This window comes from Mesoplodon densirostris, chromosome 1 (genome assembly GCF_025265405.1).
Source record: "Mesoplodon densirostris isolate mMesDen1 chromosome 1, mMesDen1 primary haplotype, whole genome shotgun sequence".
Lineage (NCBI taxonomy): Eukaryota > Metazoa > Chordata > Mammalia > Artiodactyla > Ziphiidae > Mesoplodon > Mesoplodon densirostris.
Genome location: NC_082661.1, coordinates 180,633,304 through 180,658,766, shown reverse-complemented (window position 1 = coordinate 180,658,766; position 25,463 = coordinate 180,633,304). Strand labels below are relative to the sequence as shown.

Below are 25,463 nucleotides of genomic sequence, written 5' to 3'. Positions count from 1 at the left end.
CAAGCTAGAATGAGCTATAGTATGGATCTCTATAGTATAGGTCTCTAGCCACCTCTACAGTACTGCTTCCCTTGTTCAGGATCCACATTCCCAAGAGATGGTTTCTGATTTGGCGGAGCCCGAGTAGCATGACTGCCCCCTGAGGTGCAGAGAGAGGTAGCACCTGGCCACCTTGGCTTCCTTGGAGGAAGTTGGCCAGTACCTCCTTGACTATTCACAATGATGCTGCATAACTCCAAACAAATAATCATAACAACAAAAAGTCAGGAAATGGCTTTAATCTATCTTGAGCTAAAAATTGAAAACAATTTTCCCATTCTTTTGCTATCCTTGAGTTTACCTGATGCCCTTCAGCTGGACAGTCTCATTTCTTTCTCTGCTCCAATAGTACAAGGCTGTGACTCCTCTTATTGTGATTCAATTCACAGGGTGTTCATGGTCTCCAAGAGTTCAGTCTCGCACTCACCTGATGCTCTCTGACATGAAGGACTGGTTTGTGGTTTTGACTGTCTCTGCTGTAAGTCCCATCCCATCAATCAATGGTCTCTGTTCAGCAAAAGCCATTTTGCATGTGTATAAAAGAGAAAATAGGCTTGAATGATCTTCCCCTGTACTAGAATCTCACTAGAGTGCTATACACTTTTTGATATAGGGATCAATCCCTGCTGGGAAAGATTACAATATTCACTTGCAGTGAATGATTAATATTGCCAAGCCAACTCCCTAATATTGCATAAAATAAAATGTTTTGGCTCCCCTAAAAATCAGGGTTTCTTATTCTTGCAGGTCTCAGCAGCCCAACTTGTTTTGCATATGGTTGCATGTTTAATTAGTGATCCTTCTGTAAGTGTCTGCAATTAGCACCATGATGATTAATAAAATAACTCCTTTAAAGCTCCATTTAGCTAGCAGAACTGCACAATCAGGTGTAATTAATTCATCATTAATAAATCATGGCTGATTAACTAATCTGTATATTACCAACATTTTACTGAACAGCTCCCACCTGAGCACAGCTAATTTGTCTATGCTGAACAGAACTGGAAACTAAGAGAGAAAAAAAAAAAACCCAGCTCCTCCAAAACTGCACTAAGCAGCAAGTATATTGGTATGGTCAAGGAGATTTTGAGATAATGCACATTTAAAGTTATTGAGCTACATAGGCAATTGTCATTTGGGAGGGAAGAAAACAGTGGCTGAATACTAGTGGTTCTCAAACCTAAGTGTACACCAGGATCACCTGGAGGGCTTGTTAAAAACCAGATTTCTGGTCTCCATCTCCAGAGCTTCTGATTCAGTGGGTCTGGGATGGGGCCTGAGAATTTGCTTTTCTAACAAGCTCCCAGGTGGTGCAGATGCTACTTGTCTAGGAACCACACCTGGAGAACCATAGTTCTCCCTTTCTCATACCCTGGGGATGACTCACAATCGCCATGATTCCTATGTCCTTTCTATAGGTTTTAATAGTTTAAAAAACAACAATAAAAATAGCTTACAGGGCTTCCCTGGTGGCGCAGTGGTTGAGAGTCCGCCTGCCAATGCAGGGGATGTGGGTTCGTGCCCCGGTCCGGGAAGATCCCACATGCCGCAGAGTGGCTGGTCCCGTGAGCCATGACCGCTGAGCCTGCGCGTCCAGAGCCTGTGCTCCGCAACGGGAAAGGCCACAACAGTGAGAGGCCCGCGTACCGCAAAAAACAACAACAACAACAACAAAAAAAAAACAGCTTACAGTATTATTTATCTATCCTTGTGTTTACATGCTATCTCTTCAACTGGATTGTAAGTTTAATAATTACTTTCTTTTATTTCTCTCAGCCCCCATAAAACCTAACTACTTTCAAGATGTAGAAGCTCTAGACAAAACCCAGACATGCCATGTGCATTCATCTCTGAAGCCTTGCTCATGCCCCAGTCTTTCGAAGCCCTGTCCTTCAACACTCCCCAGACTACGCCATAGCATTCAGTGTCTGCCATATGTAGACCCTAATCACAGACCAGTGCAAGTGCTCATTATCTTTTCATGAAAGGCTGAGCCTGGTTTTCCCAGTTAGAGTCCCTTGAGAGCTCTATAAGCTTCCCCTCTAATCTCCTTTGCAGTCTGGCCCCCAGCTCTCCACCCCACCAGCTTCTAGCCCGGTGTCTTATACACAGGAGACAGCAAATTGCTTTTTACCAACCATGTCAGATTGCTGAGCAGTAGATCTGACACATGGGCTGGGAATTCAGATCCCAGCTGGGCACCTAACTTGCAGAATACATGGGAGCCACAGCAAGGGGAATTCCCACCCCAAAAAGAACTTGGAAAGAGGCAAGATATTACTTTTCGTGTTTAAATTTACTACCACTCTATCACACATACATTTTTTAAAATTTCTGGGCTTTTTAGTTATTTAGTTACATGTCCTGATTTTTAGTTATTAAACATGAGTGTGTTCCAATGAAGAAAATAACTTTTTAGGTACATTAAAATTACTCCAATCTTACCCTCCACGCGTGAACTCTTTTCACTTTTCTATCTTTGTGATCCATCTTTGTCCATATAAATTCGTATTCTCCACAGACACAGCATAACATTGCTAACAGTTTATACTCTACTGTGATTTTCTTTCTTGGTATTGTATCATGAAATTTTTTTTTATATTTCCTCACAGTTATTGGGTCATTTCAATGGCTGCAAAATAGTCTATCTGGTACTCACACCGAAGTTTAAATGGTTTGATCTTACTCCTCATAAATTTGTTCCTCATTTTGTGATTGGTGCTCATAATCAAAGGTGACAAGATTATTCTTCGTTATTGTTTACTTACATTTCAAATATACTCACAGGTAGAGCCAAAACTCCATTCGTTAATTAGTCAGGAAGCATTATTAAAATTCCATTAATATGTCTTTGCTGTTCTATGTCTAAGGTGAGGATTAAGTAGACTACTATGCAAACTTTATTCAAAGCAGCCCTTTACATTTCTTTCTACGTGGAAAATACTTAGTAAATCAAGATTGCAGCGTCGCGCAAAAGCGCATCTAGGCCGTCAGCGTGCCCTCTAAAACAAGAGCAGCACCTCCCTTGATGTCAACTCGTCCATCAGGACGCAGGGAAATCTTCAATTCTCCTCCCCGGCTGGAACACTGAAAGGCTAAAGAAAACAAAACAAGTCACAAATTAAGATCATTTTCACCCTTTTTAATTAACAGGACATAGTGAGAGACCACGTATTACAAGCTCTAGAATCCTCCCCGGTCAGTTTAAAGAACACATTCCTTCAAACAAACAAAAACAAAATAAATGAACAAACCAAACACAAATACATAGACACAGAGAACAGAGGGTGGTTGCCAGAGGCAAAGGGTCAGGGAGGGGCAGGGAGATCAAAATGGGTAAAGGGGATCAACTGTACGGTGAAAGATGGAAAATAAATTTTTGGTGGTGAGCACGTTGTAGGGTATATAGAAGCAGGAATACAATGTACATGTGAAACTTATATAATGTTATAAATCAATGTTACCTTAATAAAAATCAATTAATCTTAAAATTTTTTTAAATAGAATGCATTCCTTCATCTGTGCATGGTATTGCCCAGCCCACCCCATTCTCCTGAGGACTGAGACCACAGACGCAATTTGACCCACAAAATACACAGCTCTACAGCTTCGCTTTCTGAGCCACTTCCTCTATTACTTCCTGTAATGCCCCAGACATACCCTGCCCATATAGCATCCTCCCTGGCTCTGTCTAGGAGAAGGCAAGCACATGTGAAAAGACAGAGGCTAGGACTAAAAGTCTAAGAAGATAAAGAGGGGTGCTCTTGGCCCTTCTGAAAAGGCCCCACCTTCCGAGGTCTGAATAGGACAAAGGGAGTTCTTTACTCATTGCGGTTAGCAAGCAACCACACTTGTCAGGCAACCATGAGGCACAGCCTCAGGCTTCCTAAGTTTAGGGGAGTAATTAGGCTCACCAAAGAAAGAGAACAGCCACCGTGCTATTCCCAAATCAGGGTCACAGAGGCTTAACCATCCCACTAAGTAAGAACCTCCATCCTTGAAAGTCAAACTCCTACTTTGATTGTGTAGCCTGTACCACATACAGACTACTAGCTACGTAGTACTAGCTGTGTAAATTCCACTGGCTGCCATTTATTATCTCTGCCTCAGGCAACATGTAAATCACTAGGAGACTTGGTTCCAAAGCAGTTTGTTTGATTTAATCTCATAACTAGCAATGGCAGTAAGGAACCTTGGTAATCATCCAGTCTCAACTTGTCACATTATAAATAACCTTTCTGGGCCAAAGTTACACAGCTAGTTAACTTTATTCAACAAACATTTATTGGGTACTTACTGTATTAGAAGTGTGCCCTTGTGTTGGGAGAGACAGAGGTGGAAGATGTTTGGGGTGGAGGATGTTTTGAGTAGAAGGTTCAGGGGGAAGGAATTTGAAACCTCTCGTTTTCACGTGGGTGATAGTTAACATTTTATTACATATTCAAGTGGATAGTACATATGAGAAGAGATACTAGCTTCAAGTTAATCAAATTTTTTAAAATTTGAAAAAGAACTGTCCTACCGTGCATGGCTTTCTTCCCCAGTTGCTGGGACCAGTAGCTGCTGAGAACAGTATGTGCAGACCCTTAAAAGAAGTGAAAAGTTATGGTACAATACCAAAGAAAACAGGGGCAACTCTGTGCTAAGTTCATAAACAATCAACTATTCACTTTGACTAAACCTTAGATGACTTAGTCATTATGTTGGCCGTGGCCACAGCCAAGTGTGGAATTAAGGATGGAAATAGAAAGGAAGACATAGAATTTACGGCTAACTCCTCCAAACGATGTATCCGCTGTCTTATACTTTCTGAAGGCTGAATTAAACTGTAGGTTTTTTTTTTTTTTTTTTTTTTTTTTTGTGGTACGCACAGGCTCCGGACGCGCAGGCTCAGCGGCCACGACTCACGGGCCCAGCCGCTCCGCGGCATGTGGGATCTTCCCGGACCGGAGCACAAACTCGTGTCCCCTGCATCGGCAGGCGGACTTTCAACCACTGCGCCACCAGGGAAACCCCTAAACTGTAGGTTTTAATTCTTGTCTTGTCTACCAGTTCATTGTCAGCCCCTGGTAGAATCAAGGTCTTCACATAAATCTGTCTACATCTTTCAAGGGAAAAATATCTCCTTCCTCTTAGGACAAACATGAAAGAAAAGGTGGAATTCTGACAAAAGGCTATATTTCCCACCAAGTCAGCATTCACAGGTTTTCGGTGCCAGAAGAACTTTCTTTTAGTGAGGTATTTTTTCATATGATTGTGCCCTAGGTTTAGATCAGAGAATAGATATTAAAATGAAGAAACAGGGCTTCCCTGGTGGCGCAGTGGTTGAGAGTCCGTCTGCCGATGCAGAGGACACGGGTTCGTGTCCTGGTCTGGGAAGATCCCACATGCCGCGGAGCGGCTGGGCCCGTGGGCCGTGGCCGCTGAGCCTGCGTGTCCAGAGCCTGTGCTCCGCAATGGGAGAGGCCACAACAGTGAGAGGTCCGTGTGCCACAAAAATAAATAAATAAATAAAATGAAGAAACAAAATGTAAAGTAATAACTGACAGAAAAGTCTTTGGGAGAAAAAAAAATGGTTTGGAAAAGGTCTCTCCTTCAGGAAAACTTACTAATGTTATGGGAGGTCCACATAGGGTGCCCAAGCATCCCAGTATGCCTGAGACTGTCCTGGTTTTAGAACTGAAGATCCTGTATGCTGAGAAGTCCTTCAGTCTCAAGCAAACTGAAATGGTTGGTCATCGCTGCCCTTCCCACTCTAGAAAAGCATTATTACAGGGGGAAAAACTTGCCCTCTGTAGTAATTAAAATCTTTGGGAAGCAGCTGTGCAAGTGTAAGTCCACTCAGAACTTCTTTTCTATTGGGGAGGGTTGAGTTGGACCAACAGTCGCTGGGCATTTTCCTGAGTCTTTAAAAGTGCTTGCTTGCTTGCTGAGCTTTGAATTTCACATATTTTGTTCCTCAGAGTAACTAAGTCAAGGCCCTGAAACCATCCCAGCCCCTGCCATCTGACCAGAACAGGAGGCTCACAGTCTCTGCTCAGCCTCCTTTTACCCTGGCCACTATCCCATCCACCAGCCTCCTCCATCCAGCATCCCCCCTTTTGCGGCTCAGCCCATTCTTCTCAAGGAGGATGAAAGTACGAGGCTTCACATTTTTGCCCATCTTTGATTTCATCCCTCTGCTTCTGTCTGGTAGAAGATCCTGAATACCCATGTTCCTGAACCCATCCCACCCACTTTGTGGGCAGGTCAGGGAAATGAGGAGGGGAGGAAAAAACAAAACCACTATGCCTGTCCCAATTTCCCACCAGCAGTCCAGGGCTTGATTCTTCAAAAACCAATTCTTATCTAGATCAATGATCATGCAGGCTGGTCACTGAAAAGGAAAAAAGGCTTTGGGAATGTAGTGGACATTGGCCACTGGATTTTGCAAATGGCAGCTCTAGAAGTGTTGGCTCAGGGAGCCAGTTTTGTTGTTATTATTAAAATACCTAATAGCTATTGGGCACTTACCATGTGCCAGGCACTGTGCTGAGCACTTAACATGCGTTGTGTTTACATAACCTATGAGGTATTATCCATATTTTATAGCCATGGAACAAAAGCTTTAAAAAGTTAAGTCAGGGACTTCCCTGGTGGTCCAGTGGTTCAGACTTTGCCTTCTGGCGTAGGGGGTGTGGGTTCAATCCCTGGTCGAGGAGCTAAGATCCCACAGGCCTCGTGGCCAGAAAAAAAAAAAAAAACTCCAAAACATAAAAATCGAAGCAATATTGTAACAAATTCAATAAAGACTTTTTAAAAAATGGTCCACATCAAAAAAAATCTAAAAAAAAATGTTAAGTCATTTGCCCAAGGTCAACGGCTAGGAAGCTAGGATGCAAACCCAGGCTGTCTGACACTAGTTTAATCCTGCTAGACTGTCTCCTTAACTCTGTGTTTTTCACATGACACTTCAGTGAAGGGATGGGGGAGGGGGAGGTAGGGAAACAAAGGCAGCTCAAAAACCAAACAACCTGAAAGGTCACGTGGAGGGCACATAAACAGCTACTTGTTATCCTCCTCCCTCCCCACAGTTTAGCCCTCTTCAGGACTCAAGTCAAAAAGTACCTGTTACGGGGTCTTCAGCCAAACCAAACCATGGAGCGAAATATCTGGAGTAAAAGTCAAACACTTGAGTCTGCCCATCAGGCTCTCCCTTGATGGTGAGAATGAGTCCTTTCACCTTCCCCGTGTTTTCCACTTGCGGCAGATTCTGTGTGTTCACTTTCAGGCTCTCCAGAAATGACCTTGTTCATAAACGGGGTGGATCAGGACAAAGCCATTCAATAGACTACCCACTACCCACACTCTGTAAAGCAGGCCGGGATGCAGCTTGCCAAATGGCTCACCAGGAGGGGAACAAAACTCTCTGGCTGTGTAAATCATGGTTTGACGGAACATGGCACAGCCAGACCAAGCCAGAGCTATAAATCTGGGTGCTCGGTCTTCCCCAGGGTGCTGACGAAGCCAAAAATCTTGTTTACCTGTTGTAAGTATCACTGAGCCGGACCAGGAGCTTTCGGGTATCTGGGGAATAGCGGATGTCCTGAACCAGTGTGTCACCTATGGCAGTCTATGGAGACAGACCAAAACCTCCTCAGGAATTTATGAATTTGACCCATGTTTGGAGAGCAACCTCCCATGAGCGTCTGCTCTGTGCCTGGCACACCCAACATCTCCAATCCCAGGAGTTTCAGGTCAGTTTCAGGACTCAAGGTATTGCTCAAGAAGGCCAGTTTCCTGGCAGCCAGAGACCTTGATGACGGTTGAGTTTACCCTCTGAGTTTAGCCAAAGATAGGCATTGTTCACACGTGTTACTACGTGCCTCAACACACAACTCCTTCAAGTGGGTATTTTCCCCACAGATAAGAAGATTCAGAGAGGCCCAAGGTCACACACACACACACACACCCCTTGACCCAGGTCTGAGGGGCCCTGGAGTCAAAGTTCTGAAGTACTACTGTCTACTATCTGTAGAGGTGGGGGCTTCATGCCTGCCTCTTGGAGTTGTTGTGAGGATTAAGTGAAATAATATGTGGAGTTCCTGTAGCAGTAACTAGAAGCTTCCACATGGGAAGGACTCAGGGCCAGCAGTCTGACTGGAAGTGGGGACGAGGGCACTTGTCTCAGTGCTGCTCTGCTTGGCAAGCTCGCTGTTCTCACGCAGACTGTATGCTACAGACCAAGAACGTAGCAACATTTTCTAGAGATACCTTGATTCACCCTTTACCGGGCTGCACATAGCCTCACTCATATCCAAGACACTGTATGTTTGTCTTGTCTTTGCTGGCTTGGGGTGTTGAGGGAGATTATGAGGGGACAAAAGCCCCTCTGAGTCATCCTGTGGCACCACCACCAGCTGCCTTCAGAACAGACAAGAGTTACACGGTAGTTGTCTGGTTGTCACTAGGTGGCTTCAGGTTCTCTAATCTTCTTTAGGGACTGAAGTGTTCTAGGTCCTATGGCCAAGACTCCCTCTGCCATGGGTGATGCCTGGAATGTCTGCCTCTGTGACTACTGCTGACCAACGTTCCCCCCACCCAGAAATGGGAACGCCTACAGCCCGATCCCATCTGCTCTCCGGGAACTTTCAGTCTCTCTGAAGGGTCATCCAGCCCTTCTCTGCATGGATCCTTATGTCAATTTGAAAGTTTAATTCTCAGCTGAGAATCTTATTGCCAGTTTCTAGGAACACGAAATGACAATACTCACAATAAATAACACTTCATCATCCTCATTTTACAAATGCCGATCCTGGGGCTTAGAGAGATCAGGTTAAGCTCTTTCTACCATGAACAAGGTCTAGCACTGTGAATATTTTCCATTTTCTTGCCAATATGTTTAAAGTAGTTCATTTATGAATTTGGCTTGTCTCCCAAAACCCAAGCCATAGGTAGAGCTGAGGGTAAAATCAGAATCCATGATACTTGCTTATACTCTGAAAACTTAAAGCAAAACACTAAAGAGATTATAAATGCTGAGTTGAAAATTCACTGAGAAATACCATAATATGCCATTTTACAGAATCATTTTTTCTCATGGCTGCCCTTGGCCTGGTCCTGACCTGGGCCCTTCCTGCTCTACAAACTAAGCACCTGGCCATCCAAGCCTGTTCTGGCCTTCTGGAATCTCTGGGAGACAACTGTAGTGCCTGCTGCACTGGGTGGCAGTGAGAATTAAATCAGATAATACATTAAAACACTTAGGGCTTCCCTGGTGGCGCAGTGGTTGAGAGTCCGCCTGCCGATGCAGGGGACGCGGGTTCGTGCCCCGGTCCGGGAGGATCCCACATGCCGCGGAGCGGCTGGTCCCGTGAGCCATGGCCGCTGAGCCTGCGCGTCCGGAGCCTGTGCTCCGCAGCGGGAGAGGCCACAACAGTGAGAGGCCCGTGTACCGCAAAAAAAATAAATAAATAAATGAAAAATCACTTAGTGCGTGGCACTGCACAGGGGAGACTCAAAAATGTTCATTGTCATCATCGTCATCATCAAGCCCCATCCCCACACAGACCCTTGAGGAGGCCAGTCTATGTATCTTGTCTTTTCTATTGAGGTTCCCATGCTTTCCTGCTCTCTTCCATCAAAGCACAGCCCTGTCATCTCAGGCGTATTCTCTACTAAAGACATCAGGACACCAACAGCTGCCAGGCAATTTCCACTCTTTCTTTTCACTCTCAGCCTGCCACACGACAGTCTCCCCTTCCCCACCTTTCCATGGAGGCTAATCGGATAATGAAGAGTCAGGGAAAACTGGTCAACCTTCTCACTAAATAGAGGCAATATTATTTTTCTTTTTTTTTTTTTCTGGCTGTCGGGTCTTTGTTGTGGCGCAAGGGCTTCTCTCTAGTTGTGGCACACGCACTTCCCTCTAGTTGTGGCGTGTGGGTCTTCTCTCTCTAGTTGTGGCTCTCGGGGTCTGTAGTTTGTGCACGACGGCTCTATCGTTGAGGTGCACGGGCTTAGTTGCCCCAAGGCATGTGGGATCTTTGTTCCCTAACCAGGAATCAAACACCCATCCCCTGCATTGTAAGGTGGATTCTTTACCACTGGACCACCAGGGAAGTCCCTAGATTCAATATTAAATTCAAATTTCAAATGCACAGTGCAGTATTCAACCAAGCTTAGAATGGAACACTTGTACTGGTAGAAGGCCTATCTGTTGAGATCAAATAGTACCAAATCTTTGTTCAAACGATAAAAGATGATCATATCACACGGCTCAGGTTTGATTCTTTTCACCAACCTTTATCAATTCCTCCACTTCACGGAAGTCCTAGATTGGGAAAAAAGACAAAACTACTGTAAAACAGGAAAGCTGTCAGTTTACGGCAATAATTAAAAAGAGCTGGGAATTCCCTGGCAGTCCAGTGGTTAGGACTCCATGCTCTCACTGCCGAGGGCCTGGTTCAATCCCTGGTCGGGGACCTAAGATCCCATAAGCCGTGCAGGGCGGCCAAAAGAAAAAAAAAAATTAAAAAGAGCTGACCTGGGGATGGGCTGGATAAAGAGGCAGGTCCAGGACGATACCATCCTCTTCTCTTCTGGCCTTTAGTTCCCCACTCAGAGTGACAAAGGTTAGGGTGCTATTCATGTTTTCTGACCAAAAAAAGAATTCTATTTTGTCAACTAGAAAACTTTTTGAAAGGAATCAAGAAGTAGGAAAATAAACATTGTTATATAGTTGCACGTCTGTTTTGATCACTGTTATGTAGTCTTAGATTCTCTGGCAGTGTTGTCCTTTCCAGTAAAGGGGTCCCAGGTTTGGGTTACTGGGGTCCTAAGTGGAGAAAACTCTCACTGGATTCTAACTTGAGAACCAAGAACATAACTGATTGGACTTGACATCATGCTGTGCCCTTGAAAAAATTATTTAATCTCCTTAAACCTCAATTTCCTCATTAATAAAATGGGGTAATAATTAAAACTATACTAATTTCATTTTACCAATAAATTGGGGGTAATAATTAAACATAGCTCATAGGGATGCTATAATGTTTTCTAATGCAGATTTTTAACTATCCCCCTATAATACTATAGAGTTATAAACTCTACTAGTTTAAGATAAGCCAAAGGGATGACAAATAGAACATACAGGTTATGTACAACAGTCTGAGATGAACAAATCAAGCTTACCATAAACAAACCAAACTATACATAAAATCTTGATTTAAAGATTAGATCACCAAACCTGATATAATATCCCTTCATGTTACTGATACAACTTGGGCCACTTACCTCAGTGTGGGTAACATTTTTAGTGAAAACAAAGATTTGTGACTTCTTTTCTCTTCCCTAATATTTCTGTAATACTTAACCATATCTCAAAGGTGAGAAAATTCAGCACTGCTGATTAACTTTCACAAAATTAAATTTACATTCTGAAACCCAAAGTTTAATTCTTCTCACTATAATTGGTGTAAGACATCATTATTTACAAAGCGTTTTCTCATCGAACCTGAGGCCCACCCTGTGGAGGCCTATCAGGCCTTTCTTTGGTGCTACCACTTTGCAGTTCAACTTCTCCCTGTGTTCAATTCTGCTTTCTTTACTCCCTTAACAATACTGATCTCAAGAACACTGCCCCCAATTCTTCTGGCATGCCAGTGTGTCTCAGAGTCTGCTTTCTGGGCAAACCTGACCTATTAACACCTTCCCTTATCATCCCCACCTAAGTTGCTCCCCCAGAGAACTTCTTTTTCCAATACCCTACTCCCCACAGTTACCCCTCTGTCGTATCATCCTGTTTATTTCCTTGTTTAACTTTCTGTTTGTTGTCTACACTTATTCATGGCTGCTTCCATCTTCACTTTTAGGACATTTCCAGGCATCACTCTGCCCCATTCCCACAAAGCCCTGATCTTTATCTATTATACTAAGTGTAGCTGAGATGGAAACAGGTAGGATTAAGGTGCTGCATCCTCTCTTCACAGGGTAAATGTATACAGCTGGGGCTCATTAATATTTAAAGTTCAGAGTAAAAAAGCTCCTATTGTGAAATGAATTTCAATGTGGGTGGGGACACATTCAGGGCAAAGTTATGTCTTTTGTTTCCCCAATGTCATATCATGTTAGACAACTATTCTGCCTTGCAAGCTCTGCTCCTGTGTCTGTCACAGAGACCAGAGAGCTCCTATTTAGAAGAAAATGGCATTCCAGGAAACAATGACCATGGCTTTCCAACATGCATGGTACATACTCTGAAAGATCAAAGTGTTATAGAAGCTTGCTGTTTTTGTTTCTGCATAATAAATCGCATGAAATAAACTTTGCAGTGTCTTTATACCAGTCACTTTAGTTCACAGGAAAGAATGTGTGAGAGTTTTAAAAAATATTTGCTATTTGCTAAATGGTAAGTTCATAAAAGAAAATCACATTACTTATTTTGTGAAACAGCACAGCTGCAGAAGCCAGGGTAGCGTGGCCACAGAGAGGAACCTCACTCACTGGTGTAAACCACCTTAATCCAAAGCAGAAACCTTCAGAGGAGAAAAAACCAAAGAGAGACGAGATCATTCCCATACAAGGGGGTCATAAACTTTTCATTTTCTTATTCTTTTCTAAATATTTCATTAGCATGATTCATCACTGAAACATGTGAAAGGAGGAGCAAAGTCTAGGCAAGCCTCCTAGGGCCCCCCAGTGCTAGATCTGGAGCTGAAACACTCAAATTCACCAACACCTGCTCCCCCAGATGAAATGAAAACCAGATTAGAAGCTACCCCTCTCCCTCCTATCTGCATGCAAATAGTAAATGGACATTTCCCTTAACTATCATTCCCCCACTGGAAAAGCAGCTTCTTGTGCCATTCAGGAATGGTTAAAAAAAAAAAAAAAAAAAAAAAAAAAAAAAGCGTATTTACTTTGTGTAAAGTTGTCAGTTGGGTGTAGTTTTTGGATAAAAGCAGTTTCAGAGAGATTCATTTCCTTTGCAATTTTTTGGTGCATGTCTTCATCCAATTTCTAAATTAGAAACAAAAGGTTATTGAGACTCCAGAAACAAAAATCTGACTTCCTTGGATAGCAACTGCCACTAGTAAATAACAGTTTATTAATATTAAAAGTTATATGCCTAAAAGGAAATAATCGCCAAGGAATTCAAGGCACTTTTATAAAGATGGTTTTTCAGAAATCCATGCATGCAACCATGTGAAAGAGCTGTGGATGTTAAAAGCTAGAACAGATTATAAAAACCTACCCGTCTGGGCTATCCTTTGTCAGATTATCTAGTCTATCTGAGAGCATGTGTTCTCTTCTAAAAATAATTTCTGCAAATGGAAACTCCACAATCTCTCTTTCCTGTTGGATGAAGAGATGTTAGTTGCCCACTCTGAGCAGGCTGGACCATTCTGCCCCCATTTACGCACAGTTCGCTCCCTTTCATGAGTCAGGCCTCAGGCCAGAGGTCACCTCCTCCAGAAAGCCTTCCAGACTACTCTGTCTCTTCCCCAGTGCTTAGACCACCTGAAATTACTTGCTATGTCCTTTTAATGTCTGTTCCCCCCCATCTCTGACTCTGGCTCTATGAGAGCACCAACTGTGCTACTTTGCTTTGTCCTGATTTAGAACAATGCTTTTATTCATCCTGGGATGGAAGGAGAATAAATATTTGCTAAGAGAATAATTATCCAGTTAACCTTCATTTTAAAAACCCTCAATATAGATATTTTTATCCACTTACAGATAAACATATTAAACACAGAAAATTTGTGTAATATCCTAAGAACACAATACGTCTAATAAATGGTAGAATGATTAAGAATGTGGGCTTTGCAAATGGTGAGAACCAGTGAATCTAGAGGAAAAGTATATAGATATTCATTCTTGAAATTTTTCTTAAGTTTTTTAATTTTTCAAGATAAAACAATTTTTTTAAAGTGGGCTTTGGAAACAGACATAATTGGATTTGTATCCTGGGTCAGCTCCTAGAAACAGTGCAAGAGTGGGCAAGTCATTTCACCTCCTGGAGCCTCTGCTTCTATGCCTTTAAAGTGGGAATAACAGTACTTAGGTCAAAGGGTTATTGTGAAGACACATACATACATATATATGCATACACACGCATACACACATTCCTCTTAACTCAAGGGGAAAAAATTTGCTGAAGCATGAATTTTCTTTTTGAGAATGAAAAGTAATTTTTTAATCAACAAAATGATCACTACTTAGATTTTGAATTCTAAAGAAATCTCAAGACATTAACTATACTCCAATAAAAATTTATTTAGGGGCCTCCCTGGTGGCGCAAGTGGTTGAGAGTCCGCCTGCTGATGCAGGGGATACGGGTTCGTGCCCCGGTCTGGGAGGATCCCATGTGCCGCGGAGCGGCTGGGCCCGTGAGCCATGGCCGCTGAGCCTGCGCGTCCGGAGCCTGCGCGTCCGGAGCCTGTGCTCCGCAACGGGAGAGGCCACAACAGTGAGAGGCCCGCATACCGCAAAAAAAAAAAAAAATTTATTTAAAAAAAAGAAATCTCAAGACAAATGCATTTTTGCTTTGGCAAAACTTACTATTCTTGAGCTCCTGAAACCCAGAAATAAGAATTATACTTTATTCTAATAAATTCATAATTCACTTATCTGAGTTATGCAAGTTAAACACCCTTGTCTTTTAGTTGATTCAAATTCTTTTGAAACACTTTCCATATACTCATATAACATTACAGATATGTTTACTTATTAAAGTTTCTGTATTGAAAAAAAGGCATAAAACAGCAGTTGTGAAAAATCAGTCATGATTTTTAAAATATCAGCTGATGTAAAAATCCTAACAGGAGACTTACTAAGGTTTTCTTAAAGGAGCTCTGTATTAAAAATCTGTAGAGGCTCTGTAGTCCTACAGAAAGAGAAATCACTTAAGAAATAGATACTTATTTTCGGAAAAAAAACACAATGGGTTTTTGTTTGTTTTTTACTTAACGTTCTTCTTTCAAAAGATTGAATCCAATAATGCGTATAAAGTGCTCATCACAGTGCCTGACGCATAGTAAGTACTTGATAAACATTACCTTTTTATTTTTTTTGCGGTACGCGGGCCTCTCACTGTTGTGGCCTCTCCCGTTGCGGAGCACAGGCTCCAGATGCGCAGGCTCAGCGGCCATGGCTCACAGGCCCAGCCGCTCCACGGCATGTGGGATCTTCCCAGACCGGGGCATGAACCCATGTCCCCTGCATCGGCAGGCAGACTCTCAACCACTGCGCCACCAGGGAAGCCCACATTACCTTTTTGAGTGGTTCAAAGCCAGTACTTTAACCTGCCACACTGCACTGCCTCCCCATAACAAGGAAATTATTATTATCCCTTTAACAGGCTGCAGGCAAGAAAACCAATGTCTATCAGATAGAATGGACTCCTGCAAGCAGAATCAATCACTGAGTGCCATGCTAGGCCACCAGCATCAGCACCATTTCCAAGGGAATGTGTTAGAAATGGAGAGTCTCAGGCCCTGCCCCAGACCTTCTGGATCAGAATCTCCATCTTAACCAGAAACCAGGTGATCCGTGAGCACATTAAAGTCTGGGGAGCCCTGGTGTATAAGGTATGGTCCTGTGGTGAAGGGCCTGAGCCTCTCAGTTGAGGAGTCAAGATACATACAGAAATCAGCAATGGATTTTGACATTAAGTACTCTAGGACTTTAAAGGTGAGGACTTGATATGGACGTAGAAAAAGGGAAGATTTTGGTGAGTTGAACAGGAAAATGTGGGCAAAAAGCTTTGTATTGGGGACGCTTCTTGGGCAAATCACTTGACCTCACTTCTTTCTCCTTCTGTTAAATCTTTGACACTCTAGGATTCTGTAAGCTAAGGTAAAGAGAATTAGGATGGTAGGAATGAAGTGGAACGAGCACATGTCACACCTCTGGGCACCTGTGGGCCTGGGGAGTGAGAAGTCTCACCTGAGTAGAGGAGGGGGTTGGGTGCTGCTGAGGCCAACAAGGCAACAATGTTCAGAAGTGAACTCAACAGGTCACTGGCCTGTTGAATGTTCTCCATGGAAACTGGCCCACCTGCCTGTGCATATAACACCTGAGAGAAACTCAGAGCCATTTAATTCCCCAGTGCTGAGTCTGCAGTCACAGGCCTCAAAGGTGATTGAAAGGTTGATGAAGAAGAGCCTGGATTTGCCTCCTTGACTGCAGGAACCTGCAGTGCCTGCCAGTCCTTCCTGTATCTGATCTGGCCAAACTCCCTATCCTTGTCCTTCCTTTCTTTGCCTATTGCTTCCCGTGACCTTTAGGATCAGAGTCTCTAAAAGTATTAAAGCATTTCACATTGTAGCCAAGCTCACCATCTATTGGTAATAGATTCCTTTGCAAATGGGCTTTTTTCCACATCAGCTAAAACACACACTTCACTGACCATCAACTCTTTAATCTTCTCTGCTTTGGTATATTTCACCAATTACAATTTGAATTTCTATAAGTGCAATTTCTGCCCCAGAACACTGAAATGCACCTGCTATTTGCCTGAGGGGCCAGAGACATTGTAGAAAGTATGATAGTAGCAGCCCTCAATGTGCACCACATGTGGCTAAATTTCTACACTGGAACCAAAGATCAAAATAATGGTGAATCATGAGAAGATCAATATTGCTTCAACTTGGAGAGCTTTAGGAAAAAAAGAATGAGACTACGTTCATTCAAAATACTGAATTTTGGTTCCAATAATGTTTCCATTTTACACTACAAGCTTATTTTTAAATGTAACATAATAGTTTCAAACCAAACCGATAACTGTTAGTTCTCTTGCTTTAATATCCATTTCCTCTTGCCAATTTCACATAAGTCAAGCTTCCAGCAGCAAAATTAGAGCCATGTTTGTTTTTCTGCCTTCCAATGTACTGCGTTGGGACACTGAGATTCCATCACTGTATGGCCCGCAAAAGATTAATGATCAGAAAATCAGAGTAAAGTTTTAAAATACTCCCACCTTGTGGCAGTTTAGAAGTATGACAGCCTAAACAGGACAGTCCTGCTCTGTTCATTTGTCCCTCTGCTTTCCTTCCAGCAACGGAAAAGCACTTGTATGTAGAAAGTTCTAAATCATCTAGGAATGGGAGATTCCTTTCGAGGCACTTGGATTTCCGATTGTAAAGTTATGTACACACAATGCAGCACTCAAACTGCAGGCCATCTTCAGTTGCTTCTAATGGATCTTACGGATGCTTAGTCTCTCCAGCTCCATCACAGAACCCAAAGCACATACTCACTTTGCATACCCTGCCCACCCCACCCTACCAATGAGAACAAAGGATGAATAACTGTTGGCTAACTAGAACTCTTAGAAGGAGATTTTGCCATAATATCACTGATTATAATATTTTCACTTTCACTCAACAGATATCTATTTAGTGCCTCCCATGTGCTAGGCCTTGTGTGTTGGAACAAGTCAGAGTAGATTAAGATCTCATGGAATGTACAGTACTGAGAGAGACAGGCATTGAATGAATTACAACAAGAGTGATGCATGTTATCAACTGGGAAGGGGTGCCATGGGAGCACATAAAAGGGGACGACATCTAGTCTAGTATTGAGTAGAGTGGGTTAAAAGCATGGGCCCTGCAGTCAGGCAGACCTGGGGTGGGATTCTGAAGTTAGCCATTTAAGCTTCTTCTGCCTCCATTTTCTCATCTGTAAAATAGGGATAATAATAATAATAAGTCCTATTCATAGAGTGGTTGTGAGGGTGAAATGAAATAATATATGAAAAGAAATTAGCACAGTATGTATCTGGCTGAACTTGCCTGAAGTCACTGCCCTCAAAGCTGAGAGTTATGTTCTAGAAGCCAGTGAGGATACTTGGGAAGCAGAAATTCCCACATTAACATTTCCTCTTCCTTTGCGTTGCTCTCTTCCCTCAAATACTCGGCAAAGGAAAACACTTCAATGTCCTAGAAGAATCTTCTCTGCACTTTACATCATTTTTCTGGGCATAAAAATGAGAAATGAGGCTGTAACCCTCTAGAAACCCCAGGAGCCTCTGACCCAGTGTGGTCACGCTGAGCCAGTGATCCTCTCTCTAAGGAAGGGCAGCAAGTTTGGAGATGGCCACTGCCCATGAGTTAAAGCATGGATTGAACCCAGCATTGCTATACACCTGTTTTTCTTTAAATATATAACCCACCAAGCTGTAAAAGGGGCTTTTGGTCATCCCTAAATTTAACCAGAAAAACCAGAACAGCAAGTACTTTAGGAACTAAAATTAAGCATTCCTCTTTAAAAGTGTGAAGCCAGGGACTTCCCCGGCGGACCAGTGGTTAAGAGGTCATCTTCCAAAGCAGGGGGTGCGGGTTCAATCCCTGGTTGGGGAGCTAAGATTCCCACATGCCTCAGGCAGGGCCCAAAAGACAAAACAAAACAGAAGCAATATTGTAACAGACTCAATAAAAACTTTAAAAAAAAAGTGTGAAGCCGATCCTCCTTGCTGTCACGGGAAATGATTAGTAGTGTTTAAAAGAATAGAAACACACATATATGAATATTACACTTAATCCTAGCACAGTGTCCAGCTTATGGTAGACAGCCAGTAAAGGCCAGTTGAATCGGGATAAATAAATATACTGGGCACACAACGAAGTTGTTTTTACGAATAATTTAAACAGGAAAACTCCAGAATAAGCCTCTCTTTAGAGAAGGTATCTTCTGAAACAATGGTTTTCAACTGGGGGCGATTTTTGATGGTCATGTCTGGGGGAGGAGGAGAGACTACTGTCATCTAGTGGGTCAAAGCCCAGGATCTGCCCAACATTTTACATGACGGCCTCACACAACAAAGAACTTTCCAGTCCAAAATGTCAATAACACTGCTACTGAGAAGCCCTGCCCTAAAAACACACAAACACATACATACACATACATATACACACACACAAAATGACAACAAAAACAAAAACCTTAAGGCTTTGTTAGGATATGAAGGAGAATAAATATGGCTCCCTACCTCTGTTATATGTTATTTTCACTAAACAGTAAAGTTGGTTTACAGAAAAATAAACAAAGTACCACCCCTTTTCACTACCACAGCCTTCTGACCTATTCCAATAGTTGGTCGGGAGTTCCTATAGTTTTTACACCGCTGTCATTGTAACGTATCTATTTCACTTTTTAAAATATTGTTTCTATACATTTTCCATGTCTCTACATCAGTTTTATTGTAAAATTGTCAGGCATTTGAGAAAACCATCGATTTTTTTTAACTAAAAATTTTTTTTCAAGTATCTGTTTCATGTTCCATTTAGCCCTTAATCTGTTCTTGCTTTCACCTAATGTACAGTGTTATAAGTTCCTCATGTGAAAATTTTTAAAATGGACTTGTCTAGAAAGGAAAACAAAACTTTAGAATATTCTAGAAGCTCTGGGAATGTTGTTACCCAGAATCTTTTCCTTTCCTTCCAGCAGTCTCTTATCAAGTATTCAAAAAGCTCAAAGTACAATTATCTAGTCTTTAGTCTGTCCACCAAGTTTTTCTCTAGCTAGTCTCATCTCAGTCAAATTTTAAATAATTTTAAACAAAACAAAATGAAAAAGAATATTCCTGGGCTTCCCTGGTGGCACAGTGGTTGAGAGTCCGCCTGCCGATGCAGGGGACACGGGTTCGTGCCCCGGTCCGGGAAGATCCCACATGCCGCGGAGCAGCTGGGCCCGTGAGCCATGGCCACTGAGCCTGCGCATCCAGAGCCTGTGCTCTGCAACGGGAGAGGCCACAAAAGTGAGAGGCCCGCGTACCGCAAAAAAAAAAAAAAAAAAAAAAAAAGAATATTCCTTTGCAGCCCTGCACTTAAAACCTGAAGCATTTTCTCCCCCATAAAAATCCAGTGTTGTTCCATCTCTGCATCCCCATGGGATCTGGCATGAGTCCCCATGGTACCCGGTACCTGGTCTTTCAGCCTCTGTGGTAACTATGGGATAATGATCAGGTTTAAAAGTATATTTCCCCTGCTAGACTCTGAGCACCTCAAGGACAGGAAAACTTACTGATCTCTATACCTCCCGTCCCTACCCTGGAGCCTGGCTCACGGTAGATGTCAACAAATATTTGTAGACTATGTAATGACAGGCTGAATACCTACTGAGTTGTGGTCAGCATTATAAGGTTTAGCACTTATCTGTCTATGATATTTTCCTGAGTTCACTTGTGTCCTCTCTAGGTGTTTCAGGTGTCCACTATCTCCAGCCATGTGTAAAAGAATCCAAGGGTGGAAACAACAGTTTATACTTCCATTTTAATTTTTATTGATTGCGCATTGGGGAAAGTGCTAAATTAGCCTCCAGGAGAGCAGGATTCTTGTGTCCACAGGATAGAAAACTAGCAAACTAGTCTTTAGATATCTATTCAGTTGTCCCTGACAGGCCATCAAATTAGCCTGGTCTCACAGGTCTAAGGCACAGAAGTGAATTGAGAGACTCTTCAGAAAGCGTCCCCAGACGGATCACAGACTTCATCTTCTTTTTCTTCCTTCCTTCAGTACTAAAGCATATTGCTTTTAACTATGCTAAGTTTTTTGTTTAAATTTTTATTTCCTAGCTTTTCCATATATATAAATAACCTGCAAAATATATTTTAATGGAGAGATAGAGAGGGGAGGGAGAGAGATCTTAAGTCTGGAGTTTAGTGACTGTACTGGAGGTAAAAAGGAGTAAATTGAGGAATAATACTGATTCTTGTCATCTGGTGAAACTGAGAACATAAATCACTCAAAACTTTTCCAAAACTCTTCAGGAATATTACATGGGGACATGGGGCAAATATATTAAGACTCTTTTTTAAATTTAAATTTATTTTTGCCTGCGTTGGGTCTTCGTTGCTGCACGTGGGCTTTCTCTAGTTGCGGCAAGCAGGGCCTGTTCTTCGTCGCGGTGCTCAGGCTTCTCATTGCCGTGGCTTCTCTTGTTGCAGAGCACAGGCTCCAGGTGCATGGGCTTCAGTAGTTGTGGCTCATGGGCTCCAGAGTGCAGGCTCAGTAGTTGTAGCACACAGGCTTAGTCGCTCCGCAGCATGTGGGATCTTCCCGGACCAGGGCTCGAACCCGTGTCCCCTGCATTGGCAGGCGGATTCTTAACCACTGAGCCACCAGGGAAGCACCTATATTAAGACTCTTGACAAGCAGATTTAGTCAATTTCACAAGTCCTTGACGTGAAGCTATGTTTGCCATATTGTTTCTAAACAAAGTTCACGTTTTAGAATCCGGCTGTTATTCTCTCACTAATACTCCTAAGCTCTTGTGTTACTTGACAAAGCCTATTAACTTTATTACTTTCTGCACTTTGTGGTTGGAAAATGCCAACTGCAAGGTTGCATGATGAATACATCATCTAGGTAAGATGAGGACTCTGTTTTCTTTTGTTTTATTTATTTACTTATTTATTTTTGGCTGCGTTGGGTCTTTGTTGCTATGGGCGGGCTTTCTCTAGTTGCAGTGAGTGGGGGCTACTCTCCTTTGCAGTGTGTGGGCTTCTTGTGGGGTCTTCTCTTGTTGCGGAGCACAGGCTCTAGGCGCGGGGGCTTTGGTAGTTGTGGTGCGTGGGCTCAGTAGTTGTGGTAGGTGGGCTCTACAGCGCAGTCTCAGTAGCTGTGGTGCAGGGGCTTAGTTGCTCCATGGCATGTGGGATCTTCCCGGAGCAGGGCTCGAACCCGTGTCCCCGCATTGGCAGGCGGATTCTTAACCACTGTGCTACCAGGGAAGCCCAATGTAAGATGAGGACTCTTGATCACCATTTTGCTGCTCCATTTCATGGAGAAAATAAGTATACCAAAGACTCAATTAACAATATTCACCTGTCTCAATAAAACCTCAGCCATTCTCCACCTTGATTTACACTAGAATCACCCGGGGAGCTTTAAAAAACAGTGCTGCTTGGGTCCCACCCCCAGAGGTTCTATTGTGATTGGTTGGGCATAGGAATTTTTAAAGCACCTCAGGTGATTTTAATCTGCAGCCAGCTTGATGTTTGCACTCAAAGGCCCCAACTTAATAAGACTTTTTTTTTTTTTTTTTGCGGTACACGGGCCTCTCACTCTTGTGGCCTCTCGCATTGCGGAGCACAGGCTCTGGACGCGCAGGCTCAGCGGCCATGGCTCATGGGCCTAGCCGGTCCGCGGCATGTGGGATCTTCCCGGACCGGGGCACGAACCCGTGTCCCCTGCATCGGCAGGCGGACTCTCAACCACTGCACCACCAGGGAAACCCAATAAGACTTTTTTTAATGTGTTATTCTTTTATTGGAGTATAACTGCTTTACAATGTTGTGTTAGTTTCTGCTGTACAGTGAAGTGAACCAGGTATAGGTATACATATATCCCCTCCCTCTTGGACCTCACAGACCCCACATCCCACCCATCTAGGTCATCACAGAGCACCGAGCTGAGCTCCCTGTGCTATACAGCAGGTTCCCACTAGTTATCTCTTTTACTCATGGTAGTGTATTTATGTCACACTTAATCTCCCAATTCATCCCACCCTCCCCTTCCCCCTACTCCCCACCGTGTTCGCTATCTCTGCCTTTCTATTCCTGCCCATTAAGATCATCAGTTGCTTACTGTGTTCCTGAAGAAATTTTCAGAAAATCTACTCTTGTACTAACTGCTCTGAGTAGAAGTGTACCTTGGCTTGTTTCCTAACACCCAGGTAACAACACAAAGCATCTAAGGTCAAAGAAAATTTAAGTATTCTGTTAAAACTTATCCAATCAAAGAGCCATTTTTAAAATGAGACTTTCAGTAAGCTGAGTTCTCCCTAGGTTAGAGCTTAATTCCTTCTATCTTTCTACTACATTACTTAATTCCTTGCAAAATGTCTCATCTTTGGTCCTGAAAAGAATTTCTAATTGTCTGAACTATAGGTAAGGTTAAAAATATCCAGCTAGAATCTTTTAAGCTAAATGTAGTATCAGCCATGTCCAGTCACATAAAACTCATCTAGTTTCATTCTCCTCCCCATTTGGTGCTAACTAAATGAAAACACAGAGGCTACAAGGAGCTCGAGTTTTTTTTTTTTTTTGGCTGGGGTCGGGGGGTGGGGGGAGTCTCAACCACGAAACTACCAGGGAAATCCCCCCCACACTTTTTTTTTAATTGGCTCTAGTTCTTCTTTACATGAATCTTCATTTCTCTAGACCTAAGCATCTAGGTGTAAGCAGTCTCATTATAAGATTTGGTCAAAACCAACTTGCAGACGTGAACATTGCTGATATCATTTGACAACACAAGCCAGAGAGGTACAAAAATAGGTGGGTCTGATTTTTTTTTTTTTTTTTTTTAGGAAATACTTGGTTCTACAGGAATCTAGGATTTGAAGCACTGCATTTCCAAACAAAATACTACTTACATTTTCTAGGAGGCAAACAGCAGCAGGATTCCCACGAAATGCTTTTGTTGTGAATGCATCTACTATGAAAATAGGGAACTTCATTTTCCTTGCAAGCTGTTTCTGCAAGCTCTCAAAATTGCTGGTAGCCTGCTTTCATGCTTGTTGCTGCAAAAAATCAAAAAGTTAATGTTTTACTTGATGTACAGAAGCAACTAGCATTTTTCAGGTACAAAGTCAAGCAATTATTCTAACACACCTACATTTAAAGTGATCCTCTGATTTTAAGCCTCTAAATTGAATTTGTTTTAAATTCCTGGATTAATAGAATATTTTTTTCATAGTGTACATATACTTTACAACATAGTCATATTCCTAGAGTAGCCAAAACTACATTAGGCTATGTTTTTAATGAAGTGCATGAAATTTTCAAGGGGCATATATGTTGCTTATAGTTTCCCAATGAATATTACTGCCTTTTTATAATAATGCATTTTTTCTAATTATAAAAAATATGCCCATTATCGCTTCCCTAGTGGCGCTGTGGTTGAGAATCCTCCTGCCAATGCAGGGGACACGGGTTCAAGCCCTGGTCCGGGAAGATCCCACATGCCGCGGAGCAACTAAGCCCGTGTGCCACAACTACTGAGCCTGCACTCTGGAGCCCATGAGCCACAACTACTGAAGCCCATGCACCTGGAGCCTGTGCTCTGCATGAAGAGAAACCCACGTACTGCAAAGAAGAGTAGCCCCCACTTGCCGCAGCTGGAGAAAGCTCACGCGCAGCAGCAAAGACCCAACGCAGCCAAAAATAAATAAATTATATTTTTTTACAATGCCCATTATAAAAAAACTTGGAAAATCAAAAAGTGACTCATAATCATGTAAATCAGCAATAACTTCTTTTTTTTTTGGACTTAACATAGTCAAAGGAGCCTCATGCTTTAATTTTGTGTTATTTTATAAACGTGCAGATAGAGACTTTTTAACTCATGATATAGATTTGTTACAATAAAGCTTTTCATTATAAGAATAACACTTTCTCTTTACTGAAAACCTGTAAAATATAGAAAAGCAGGGTGGGGAGGGGATCTCCTGTATTCTCATGCCCTACGGAGAGAAATTCTGTTAAACATTCTCAGTGCTTCCTTTGCTTTACTAGAAAGCATGGATTTTGTCATAGGTATGGAGGGATTCTTCCCTCCCAAAGTTATAGAACTTTAAAAAAATTCAGCAAATTAGAAGGTGCTTTGTTTAAATCTAAAAGAAACGAACCTATCCTAACATGTATTTCTTGTTCTCAAGATTAAGATAAATAACAGTGGGACGCCTTGCTGGCAGCCACACCTGGCACCAGCCCACTAGGCAGCTCCCAAGCCTACAGGTTTCTTTTTCTTTTCTTTGTGTTTAATTTATTATACAAGTGTTTTGCTTAACTATCTTGCCAAATGCCTACTTTTTTCTGCCTTTTTTTTTTTTTTTGAGGTATAGTTGATGTATTACTTTCAGGTGTACAACATACTGATCTGATATTTTTATATATTGGGAAATGATCTACCACAATCATTAACTACCTAGTTAATCCATCACCATACAAAGTTACAAAAAAAAGGGGGTTTTTTGTGTGTGATGAAATTTTGACGATCTACTCTCTTAGCAGCTTTCAAATATGCAATACATTATTGTTAACTATAGTCACCATGCTGTACATGACATTCCCAGGACTTATTTATTTTACAGCTGGAAATCTGTATCTTTTGACCCCCTTCAATAACTTCAGTAAGGTTGCACCTTTTGACCTCCAAGCAATAACATTATTAATATTTTAGATATACAGTTTTTAATCATAATTTTTACCCTTTTAAGAGTATAGCATGAGTATAAATGCTTCAAAAACATCATTTTAATCGATTTACAATAGGCTCATGCATATGCTATAAATTATTTAACTATTTCCCCTTTGGTGAGTATTTATTTCTAATTTTTCACTTATAAAGATAATGTAGTGATCAAATTTTTTGACTGTAAATCTTGGTCTGCATTTCTGATTCTTTAAATAGATTCCCAAAAACCAAATCTCTGGGTCA

At 42.2% G+C, this 25,463-nt stretch overlaps 1 protein-coding gene across 1 annotated transcript; it reads right to left on the bottom strand.

Annotated features, from left to right (window-relative positions):
* Positions 1-2,885: 2,885 nt before the first annotated feature.
* PBLD (phenazine biosynthesis like protein domain containing) lies at positions 2,886-23,515 on the bottom strand. The gene is made up of 9 exons (XM_060092334.1): positions 23,398-23,515; positions 12,939-13,038; positions 12,456-12,554; positions 10,565-10,674; positions 10,322-10,351; positions 7,563-7,651; positions 7,147-7,325; positions 4,562-4,624; positions 2,886-3,134 (listed from the first exon to the last, which is right to left on the bottom strand). The coding sequence occupies exons 1-9, from the start codon at positions 23,479-23,481 to the stop codon at positions 3,022-3,024; spliced, it is 867 nt and encodes a 288-aa protein (XP_059948317.1). The 5' UTR covers positions 23,482-23,515; the 3' UTR covers positions 2,886-3,021.
* Between the last annotated feature and the right edge of the window lie 1,948 nt (positions 23,516-25,463).